The sequence below is a fragment of the Polyodon spathula genome, chromosome 2, assembly GCF_017654505.1.
Source record: "Polyodon spathula isolate WHYD16114869_AA chromosome 2, ASM1765450v1, whole genome shotgun sequence".
NCBI classification, from domain to species: Eukaryota; Metazoa; Chordata; class Actinopteri; order Acipenseriformes; family Polyodontidae; genus Polyodon; species Polyodon spathula.
This window is the reverse complement of record NC_054535.1, coordinates 70,093,375-70,105,217: the sequence shown is the minus strand read 5'-3', so window position 1 is coordinate 70,105,217 and position 11,843 is coordinate 70,093,375. Positions and strand designations below refer to the sequence as shown.

General features: G+C 38.9%; 1 protein-coding gene across 2 annotated transcripts in view; it reads right to left on the bottom strand.

Annotated features, from left to right (window-relative positions):
• Positions 1-3,002: 3,002 nt before the first annotated feature.
• The window catches only part of LOC121299774 (PDZ domain-containing protein 2-like), a 57,155-nt gene continuing 48,314 nt past the window's right edge, over positions 3,003-11,843 (bottom strand). For both annotated transcript variants that reach the window (XM_041227820.1, XM_041227830.1), the window contains exons 20-23: positions 9,327-9,428; positions 7,748-8,018; positions 7,317-7,451; positions 3,003-4,876 (exon numbers count right to left, since the gene is read on the bottom strand). In XM_041227820.1, coding sequence (XP_041083754.1) covers positions 4,710-4,876; positions 7,317-7,451; positions 7,748-8,018; positions 9,327-9,428 — 675 coding nt within the window. In that variant the 3' untranslated portion in view covers positions 3,003-4,709. The remainder of the gene's footprint in view (positions 4,877-7,316; positions 7,452-7,747; positions 8,019-9,326; positions 9,429-11,843) is intronic.

Here is an 11,843-nt window from a genome sequence, read left to right as displayed (position 1 = left end):
CCCCCTACCAGTATGGTCTCTACTAAACACAACATTTATTTTAAACCAGGCTTAATTACACCTAGTTTCCCATATTTAACACAGTATTATCAATTAATTAACCCATCTTTAGTTTTAATCTCAAAACCATTACATTAAATTTCTTTGTTTACCACCCATTTCGTTTACATTGTCTTTTCCAGTTTTAATCGACTAATCCCTTAAAGTTAGTTACACCCCACACCCCACCCCCTTTTTTTTTTGTACGATCCCATGGGGACGGGCATATCAAAAGCAAGAAGGCACGTAAATCATAGAACAAAACAAATTTCTTATTTTCTGACCTCTTCGTATCTCCTGCTGCTTGTGTGCTACATAAACTGCCATCACAATGCCAACTTGTTCCTCCTCGAAAACAACCACCCACCCTCAAGACCACAAACTTTAAACTCTGCCCCTCCCTGCGGGCGGGCTTGGGGATGGGTCTGTCCCTCCGGCGTCCTCTGGAAGGGACCGCGAACCAACAAGGGGGGACCCAGACAGCTTGACCAGGGCGACTGGAGCGCAGGCTGGCGACCGGGAGCAAGCAGAGGCGGGCACAGGTGTGCGACTGTGGAACCACGCAGCGACATCTGGAGCTTCAGGGGGAACAAAGTGAGGGAAAGGGGGAGCGCACGCGACGTCTGATTCTCACGTCGTGACGTCTGCAAGTCCAGGTGGAGCGGAGGGGAGTGGGCAAGCAACTGTGCATGGCAATGCTGCGACCTGGTAGTTAAGACTAGCGAATGGAGGTCTGGGCATTTCAGTAGGGGAACCATGACGTTTGGGCAAGGGAGCGGACCACCTGACGCCAGACTGGTTTCCAGGAGTGGTGGTCGGGGCTGTTTTGGAGACAATTCTTCACCTCCTCTGACGCCAGTAACCTCTACTGGGTCCAACCCCCCCCCCCATATGGTCTCTACTAAACAAAACATATTTATTTTAAACCATGCTTAATTACATCTAATTTCCCTTATTTAACACAGTATTATCGATTAACCCATCTTCAGGTTTAATCTCAAACCCTTACATTATTTAATTTCTTTGTTTGCCACCCAGTTAGTTTACATTGTCTTTTCCATTTTTAAATCGACCAATCCCTTATATATATATATATATATATATATATATATATATATATATATATAATATAATAAGCTTGTGTGTGACACAGGGGAAAATAATTCATTTGATTTATTTAATAAAATTTTATTAAATTACAGTTCCTTTTTTTGTCAAGGCCGAAAAACATTCCGTTCGTGCGTCATTACATTTTGGTAAAAATCATGGTAATGAAGTCATTTTTAGTTCGTAAAAACCCTGCAATTGCGATTGTCGCTACTATGTGCTGCTGATGGTGTCTGGCCGTTCATCCACTGTGCGCTCTGTATAACTGAGAATGCAGAACAGACTGTGCATCACCCCACAGACTTACAACACACATCTATGTGATCCCTTCTTTAAAGAGCAGGATAAACAAAACTGATCAGTTTAGTCAGAATCCCCCTTAGTTTTTAATTGCACTGAGAGCTTTCTTCTTTTTTTTTATTATTATAGACACTCATAATACAACAGGTAGTGCCATTAACTACTTTCCTAAATAGTTTTCAAATACCGTTTATCAAAATTGTCAAACAAAAATAGGTGCGTCACTTTAAAGCCCATGTCTAAATCTTTACATACTTATTTAATCTAAAAAAAAAAAAAAGTACAATTGAACATGATTTTAATGTTTGTAATTATTTCCAGGACATGCGTTTTTATCATTGACAATACTGTTAATCAAAACATTATATAGTATACAAACTGTTGCATACATTTGGAAAGGAACTAAGCAGACAATCAGGTATGAAATCATAGTTTAGGATAAAAGCACACTGTGGTTGACAGTTCTCAGCTCAAGGCATATGAAGATGCACAGAACAGAGTACCTTTCTCTTTTCTAGTTCTCTACAAAGCCTTTCTTTGAGGAAGCATTTGAACATGCCTGATTGTGGATTACACAGAACACCAGTCGTTCGTGAAGCATTTTTTTCGATATATTCTGAGATACAGCAGTGTGCAAATGTATTAGAACACCTCAAGATTTGTCATTTACATCCTTTATATACCCGCCTGCATGAAAACCTCTGGGTGTGAGAATTTGCAATTCCAGTCAGTAATCAGTGATATAGAAACAACAGGCACCCGTGTGTGAAAATGTTAGCCAACCTTGTGCTTTAACTCGGTATCTTAAACAACTCCTAAAAAGTCTCATGCATTTGACCATGTGTGCCTACATGTTCCTTTTCTCTTACTATTTTAAATCAATTGCATGTGTGGTACATTAAAGTCATTAACTAAATTAGACAATCATTCTTTTGCCGATATTTACAATTTCCCGAGATTTTCAGTTCCAGTAGTTTGGTTTCTTATTAAAACAACAGAAGCAGTGAGGCGTTGTAATAAATGTGCACACTACTGTAGAACTCTTCTCTAATCTATTATTTTGTGTTTGATGTGTAATCAAAATACTTACAATAAATACATGTTTTGATTCAAACATAGTAACTATAAAACAAAAACTGGATGCCGGACACAATTTGTTTAAATATCTTTTTTTTTTTTTTTTTTTTTTTAAACAATTTAATACTCAAATTACTATTGCAATTTACATTAAATATTCATATTCATATAAAAATAATACATATTTTCAGGTTAACAAAGAATAAAACTAATCTATGTGCAAAAGCTGGATGCCCTGACACTGATGTACCTAACCACCCAACGTCAGCAATCATTGCATCAGAAAGGTTCAATCAAAGTCTCTAAAACACTGGGCTGTGGTGTTTTAAATAGTGTATCATACCGGTCCCCATTGGAAAGGTCAAGTATAAAAGTTCTGAAAATGTCCATGTTAAGCTGAGGGAACACAAAGCCACATTTTCAGGAACAGTGGCTTGAAACCTGGTTCCAGGAGACCGGGAGACCTAGTTTGAGGCGACTTTGCTGTATCAAAGCCCAAGTCTCCCCTGGTGTTGCCGGAAACCTAGTCTCCTGAAACCAAGTTCCAAGCCACAGTTGTTCCCTCAGTTTAAGATCTGATTTGATAATCCGTGTGCCTGATTATAAAATGACAGACCTGTGGTAATTTCTCAAAAAGCTGGGTGTTACATATTGTGACACACTAGGAGAGGCATTTAACACCAGGAACGGGCAAGACATTCTTGAAGAAATTCATACATAGTAAGAGATCCGGACTGTATTGCTGTTTTGCAAGTAAGCTCAACTCAACGTGCGCACCTGACCATTGCAATCAGAATAGCTAGGGTTCATCATCATACAGAAGTTGTATGGTTGGGGCATAGAGGGAGAGGAATGGCAAGCTAACCCAGACATGACTACTAACAACAGACTAATTTACTCAGAACAGCATGAAAGACGTGTCTGCCTCTTATACACTTGATTCTTCTTAAAGAAAGTCATATCAATGTACAAGCAATGTACAGGATTGCTGTGCTTTTAGGATGTGTTCTTTTGTAACAGCCCTACACCTGTACACAACAGATAACATATGCATGCTTTTTCACTCAATGAAGATGTAATAATGCTGAATATTTCCAAGCAGCATGTAGCTTTTACAACAAGGATGTCAAATCACCTTTCCATCCAAATTTGCTGCAGAATGTAATTATAAGTAATAAAGGCCTGTCTCTGCTTTATAACCTGTCCATTGGAATATCATTGCAAATGACATTGCTTTAACAAACAGCATCCGAGATGGAATGCTTGCTTTAATTTGAAATGCTGCACACAGGATTAGTTCGAAAAAAGTTATTTGTGACTTAATCAAAATTGTGTAGAAACTAAATCACGGGGTTGTTGTCCTGCACAGTTAAAACATGGACAACTGTCAAATCCAAACATCACACTCCTGTCTACTTGGTCAAATGTAAAGAACTCAAGCAGGGAATCAAATGAGAGACGTCCCATCACCTTTCAAAAGAGACAGGAATTTTACACCGCCTAGAGTCCTGTTTATTTATCACTAAAAACAAAAGCAAACAAAAACCAAATCAAATTCCTGTGCAGTAGGTTAAATCCTCTGACGTGACAAGCATTAGTTGCTGTGTGATGAAGAAAATGTAACGCATAGTCTGGTGGTCTCAGCCCACAGCACACAGACTGGCAGAGCGCAGCAGGCAGGGGGTGTTGAGAAGAATTGAGATGAGCTGGCAGAGTTGTGAAGGGATGTCCAATGCACCATGCCTGACCACAGCCAACAGCACTGTCTCTCCTTTCTGAAAAACCAAATTCACTGAAAAACATGCACAAGAAACCCTACAGCCTGTGTAGCCACCAGCACTCCAGTTTTACCCACATCAGTGATGTGAATAAATAAATATGGGACATAATGCAAGGCAGGATTGTATATATGAACACAAGGATCACGGCTCTGCCCCTCTGATCAGGTGACAGACCATGACAACATGCCAGCTCTGTGGGGCTTGACAGCAGTGCTAATGCCTCAGATATATACACAAATAGGAATAGATTTATAAACACAGTAACAAATGTGTTTAGGTAGAAAAGTGAAAAGACCCTCTCCTTTTATTTATGCAATACAGTGGCCTGCCACTCATGCTTTTTTGGCACACAGTGATCAAGTTCCATTTTCAGTTATTATATATAGAATAGGCAGGGGTTCATGGTCATACAGAAGCTTGATGTTTTCTTATAATTAACTGGACTGGCCCCTCCGAGACCGCCTTGATAATGTTCCAGGCATCGTAGTGCTTCAGTCCCTCCAGAGTCCTTCCATTAATGGCCAGCACTTCATCTGCAACCTCAATCACCCTGGACAGCTCGGCAGCACCACCTGTGGGTCACAAGGATGTATGTTGCTGTCTTGGTGGTACATTACATTGCTTTGCAGTGTGACCAATCCTGCTCTAGTTCCATGCAGCAAGCTAATGACTGGCTTGGAACGCATGGTAGTAGAATATGATTGGGTTGCACTGGAAAGCAATCGAATGTGTAAAGTTTACCTTTTATTCAAATAGGATGTTTTTTTTACTCACATAGCATATTATACTTCTTGCTGATTACATTATTATTATTATTATTATTATTATTATTATTATTTATTATTATTATTATTATTATTATGCTTCCAAGGCTTTTTTATTATTATTATTTTTATTTTTCTTCCCAAAACTTTAAACTGTTGCTGCTTCAAGCCTGTGTGACTAATCAGGTTCTGACTTGGCAGCTAACAAGCTGGATACATTGGCTGTCTGATGAAGAAAAAAATTAATGTTGCTTCCTTGCAATTGGCGCCGTGACGCATTTTTTGATAACACCTTTCGAAATCTTCTTCTTGGGAACTGGTGAAGCGATTGATATGAAACTTGGCATATATCATCAGCATTCAAAACCCGCATCAAGTTTGCTAAGCAGAAGTTGCTGTGATAAATTTTAATGTCAAAATGGCTGCTACAAATGTTATTGAAACACACCGCTAAAAACAAACTGCTGGTATTTGAACACCGTTTTTCCAACAGACTCCAAACTTGGTAGTTGTCGTTCCAGTAACAATGGGATACAAATACGTGAAAATGGTGATGTTTTATAAAACAAGATGGCCGCCACTTATACATTTATATTTGAAATTTAAACCTGTGTTAAGTCAAACGATTTACTTGACTAACTCCAAACTTCATAAACATCTTCTCTGATACTGTATCAATACAACTGACTTTTAAAAAATTGTGTTGACTGGAAATAAAAATGGCTGTTTGATGCATTTTTTAGAAACCTTTCGAAATCTTCTTCTTGGGAACCGGTGAAGCGATTGATCTGGTACTTGGCATATATCATCAGTATCCAAATCCGCATCAAGTTTGCGAAGCAGAAGTTTCTGTGATAATTTTTAAGGTCGAAATGGCTGTCACAAACTTTAACAAAATGCTCCCTTAACAGCAAACTGCTGGTATTTGAACACCGTTTGACCAACAAACTCCAAACGTAGTAATTATCGTTCCAGTAACAATGGGATACAAATATGTGAAAATGGTGATGTTTTATAAAACAAGATGTCCGCCAGTTATACGTTTACATTTGAAATTTAAACCTGCATCAGTTGACAAACAATTTATTGATTAACTCCAAACTTCACAAGCATCATCCTTGACACTGTAGCAATTCAACTGACTTAAAAAAATGGTGTTGAACTGAAACCAAAATGGCTGTTTGATGCATTGTTTTTAACTAAACCCGCTTCTTCCAGTAATTGCTTAAGTGTTTGGTACTGGTACTGGGGTTTGGAAACCGTAAAACTGCATGGCAGTTCTTCTTCTTCTTCTTCTTCTTCTTCTTCTTCTTCTTCTTCTTCTTCTTCTTCTTCTTCTTCTTCTTATTCTTCTTCTTATTATTATTATTATTAATTTCTTAGCAGACACCTTTATCTGAGGTGACACAGTTGTTACAACATATCACATTACAGATAAGAACAGCTATATAACACAATAAAATCAGGAGTAAGAGCAAATTCAAATAAGCGAAAAAAAAAACAGTAAATAATTATTTTTGAGAGCGATTACGACTAAGAGCAGTTAAACTTAAAAATACTTGGTTATAAGAGTAAATTCCATTAAGAGCAAGTACAATAAATGGATAAGAACAATTTCAAATAAGAGCAACTACAGAACACGGTTACCTTTAAGAGTAAAATGAAGTACAAGATGCAGTGTATAATTATGATTGAGAACACTAGTAGAATACAGCAAAGTGTGGAGCAGTTCAGTGCAAGTACAAGATGATGCGAGTACTGGTACAGTCGGGTAGGAGGCATGGCCGTAACTAGCTACGAGGACACCAAGGTCATGTTGTTGTTTTGTACAAAGACTCCTTAATTTTCTCTGTTGGTTTGCTGTGTAACGTAAATTTGGAGGTTGAATAGTAAATACCAAGCATTCATATAAATACTCCAGCTATAGACTGAAACCTAAATTTGACCGCTGTAGAATGTCAGCTTTGGCTACAACGCTGGTAGGAGGGAGCAGAAAGGTCAAGACAGTGATAGGCCAGTACAAGAGGTTTGAAATGGATGTGATAGGGAGCCAGTGGAGGGAGCAGAACAGCAGGGTAGTGTCATAGAAATGAGAGAGGGAAAAGACAAGGCAAGCAGCAGAGTTTACTGGATGTGCCACTCGGGAGCCCCGGAATCCTAGTTTCGTCTTTACTTCTACTACCAGCAATAGTTATACAAAACTTTTACTTAGTTCAAGGTTGAATTCCTATTTGGCAAAGGTGCGTACCTTTGAATATGCGTTTAACATACAGAGGCCTGTCCCCGTGGACTGAAGCCTTTCCTCCATCGAGACTGAAGCCCAGGCCAGCAGAGGTCTTTTGTAGCTCAACAATGATGGCATCACCCAAGTCTACAGCTGGACCTGCAACATATTAAAAGCAAATGTATTCACACTGAATAACAATCCCAGACTTCTAACCCTAACCCATAACCCCTTTTAGATCCCTTCAAAGGGGCTGAGCATTTTCTGTGGCACTTGAAATCTACAGCATTGGATGGAGGGCATCCATGCATCTTTAATTCAGTACAGTTTACCATACTATACATGTGGTGCACAAACAGGTGCTGCATTTGAATCTACAGTGCAGTGCTGCAGCATCACTGTTACTGTAGGATAGAAATATCCCCACAGTAAAATGCTGCAAGCGACTTTCCCACCTGTCCCTGCTTCCATGGTAACGTCTCTTGCAGATTGGGACCGCCTTCCTCCGGAAGCAGACACTTCCTGTCTGGGAGACAATGGCTCAGACTCCTTTCCTCTTCTGATAACCACCAGGGCTTGTTTACGGAGACGGGCCTGATGCAGTACAGAAAGGGCATCTCCATGGGAGGCTCCCCCCAGGGGGGTTCCACTGACTGAAATAATGTTGTCCCCCCGCTGAATGGTACCTTCCAGAGTTGCTATACCTCTAGCGAAAACACGGTGCACCTGCAAGAGCCGGAAAGACAACGACCCCTTATAACAGTTTAATATGATGAGGCTTGGTGGCCCAGTGGCTAAAAAAGGGGCTTGTTACCAAGAGTGTTCCAGATTCAATCCCAGCCACTGACTCACTGTGTGTGACCATGAGCAAGTCACTTAAAGTGTACATAAAGACCTGCTTATTTTATTGTGCTACATGTTCCCATGTGTTGCTACAACTGTTTACATAAGGTGTGTGTATTGTTTTAATTATTTTATTTCTTTTACATTTTGACCACTTTTTTAAACTTTTAAATTGCATTTCCTGCCTCAAGATGGCTTCACATGTACCCGCATGGACCTCTCAGAACTACATTTCCCATCATCCTCCTGCTCATATATGTAACTGAGCTGGATTTACCAGTGAGCTGGAGGATGATGGGAAATGCAGTTCTGAGAAGTCCATGCGGGTACATGTGAAGCCATCTTGAGGCAGGAAATGCAATTTAAAAGTTCAAAAAAGTGGTCAAAATGTAAAAAAAAATAATTAAAACAATACACACACCTTATGTAAACAATTGTAGCAACACATGGGAACATGTAGCACAATGAAATAAAAAGGTCCTTATGTACCCTTTAACCTCCTTGTGCTCCATTCTGTGGATGAAACATAAAACAAACAAGGTCCTGTTGTAAGTGACTCTGAAGCAGCAGTGATGCATAGTTCTCTGCGAGTCACTTTGGACAAAAGCATCTGCAAAATGTCTCAATAATATTAAATAATAACAGTTTCCCCATGCTTTTACAATCGCTATACTATTCTTTATCACACTTTTTGCTCTGCTTTTGCTAAGGTAAACTTGTATAAGGGATGGCTATTCTGCATTTTATTGTTTTGTTTGAACACAACCCAGCTGGTTATCTCTGTCCAGGGGCACACACAGTTATCCTGAGTTTCACAATCCATAGTTTTTGACATTACAGTGGCTGTTTTCTAGACACAACAACAGACACATAACAAAGTACTAATTCCCGCTTCTTAAACAGGCAAAGAAAACAAAACAAAAAAAAAACACTCCAATTCTACCATGTTTAGCACACACACTAGGAGTCAATAAAACAATCAAAAACATGCCTGATTGAAATTACAGTTTGTAAACTCTAGGTGGCGCCCTAGTATAGTTTTGAAGATGACTGATTTTTCAGGACTCCTCAGTGAATACAATACAAATGCTGGTGGAATCTAAATTCTGGGCACAGCCTTGAGCAGACATTCTGGCAGAGCAGTTTCAAGGTCTGGCCCCACACACAGACAAACACAGATCAGTTACTCACTGTTACACATTTCTGCTCCAAGTCGACTCCTCCTGCAATGCTGAAGCCCAGACCTGAGCCTTCTTCTTTGGTCAAGACTACAAAGTAAACCTCTTCTTTGCCCTAGATGGCCAGACACACAATATAGCATATATTAACATACCAGCTACATCAATTGTCATTAGCCATAAACAGACTCACAGTCATTGTACCTAAAAAACAAATCATTCCATAACCCCTGGTCTGTTACATTTGCTATACTATGTACAGCACTCCAATGTGCAGTTTTGAAGAAGACATTCATTTTAAAACCTCTTTGGTACTACACTAGGTTAAAGAAAGTTCCTCTTAAGAAATCTGAGTGTTTCACTTCCTCGGCCATTTCACCTGAGCAGTGTCTTTAGGGTCAACGCATGTCACTGGCTGCAAAGCAAGTCAAGTCAAAAGGGGAAGAAGCTGATTGGTCAATGGCAGACAAGAAGGCGTTGAATGGTTGTGACATTTTTTCAAAGTGCAACCTGACCTAAAAGCAAGGCTTGTAAACTCGTAACGATTTCTTTAACCATGTGTAGTACCTGAAAACAAGTTTAAAAGTGAAAGAAAACAATTCAGATCTACTAAATATATATATATATATATATCCAAAAACAAAAACAAAAGATAAATAAAATACGTACATTAATAAAATTCTAAACTAGGCCATCCAAATCTACAAAAAGGCCTCTGCATAAAGATGTGTTTTAAGCTTTAATTTAAATGCATTTCTTGAGTCAGCTTTATGGATTTCAATTGAAAGTTTATTTCATAATACAGGTGCATAATGACTAAAGGCTCTTCCAGCACAAGAGCTGCGTTTTATCACTGTAGTCACCAGAAGCCCTGCCAAAGGTCATTGGTTGTGGGATTTTATTTAATGCTGTTATCGAGCCAATTAAAATAAATTCAGTTTTACTTGCATTTAATTGCAAAACAGTTTTCACATCCAAGCCCCTATTTTGTCAAGGAAAGTTGATAGTCTGGAGTTTACGTTTATATCATCTGAACTCATTTTAAAATAAATCTGGGTGTCGTCGTCATAAGAGTGGAAATTACAACTATGCTGTCTTATGCAATGCAATGGTTGAAATGCTTGCATTTTATTAAGATCCACTTTTTAGATCAGTTGAATAGACTCCAATTATTACTGTGTGGTTCACTGCTGTCTCTGCTGTTACTCGATCTACATTGCCAATGTCACACCGACGCTAAAGTTAATTTTACACTTTGGTTGCGTTTTTATTTTTACACAGAATGTCCAGGCTTTCTGGATGGAATGTTCCCTCTCTTTTGTTTTTTGCATAACTCCCACAGGGACAGTGAGAATGCACCATAAATAGATCTGTTTCAATAAAGAAAAAAATCAAAAGCCTTTACTCCTCAATCACATTTTCACCAGAATCCTTTTTATTTTTTGTTTTGTTTATATAACCCACACATCTGAACATGTCGACTGAGGAAAAGTACTTTAACATATGAATGTCATGAACCAAACAAGACAAAAAAAAAAAAAAAAAAACTTCTCCTGTGAAAACATTCCAGCAACTCTTCAAAGACGTCTTTTTCAGAGATGTTTTTTTATTATTATTATTATTATTATTATTATTTGTTTAAAAAAATAATGAAAGACATTGAAAATGCATATTCCAAGAACTACAAAATCAAATAAGGTCTCAGTTTCATCTCTAGTGTTTACAATTAAAATCTCTCCAAGTTTCCACAGGAATAAAAGTACTTTTGTTTTTTTCTTCAAAGATGTCAAGTACCGTTGCTTGTCTAAAGTTTAATAAAAATCCTATTACTCTGGCAGCCTCCATCAAATGCTGGCCAGTTTTTTTTTCTAATTTATTCCATCATGAAAGTTATGTTAAATCAGAGGTTTCAGTTACAATCCTGTCTACAGTATTATAATTGCAGAAGTCACTGTATAACTTTTGTGGCTCAATTCTACTCAAAACCTTGGGGAAACATATCCAGAATAGTTGGGTTCTTGTACGTTTTACTGGTCTGCATTCTTTTCACTCCCCACACAGCTGCCTGGTAAGTAAGGCATGCGTGTTAGTGGTTCCAGTCTGAGATTCCCTGATTGTGGTTTGAACTCATTTGGAAACCTCGGCAGTAGCTACTTTTTAAAACTATAGACCCAATAAACCTGCCCCCTCCCACCCCAGTTAGCGTGTGAGTTCACCACAAACCATTCCAGAGACTCTAAAGTAAACCAGCTGAGTCATATAATGTGTGTGACATTGCACTGGGCTGTGTGACCCAATGAACTGGGCTCTGTGTGACACATTGCACTGGGCTCTGTGTGACACATTGCACTGGGCTCTGTGTGACTCCTTGCACAGGGCTGTGTGACTCGTTGCACTGGGCTGTGTGTCATTGCACTGGGCTGTGTGGCTCATCGCATTGAGTTCTGTGTGACTCATTGCACTTGGTTCTGTGTGACTTGTTGCACTGGGCTCTGATAACTCTGAATGAGCTGCAATGGGAAGCTGTACT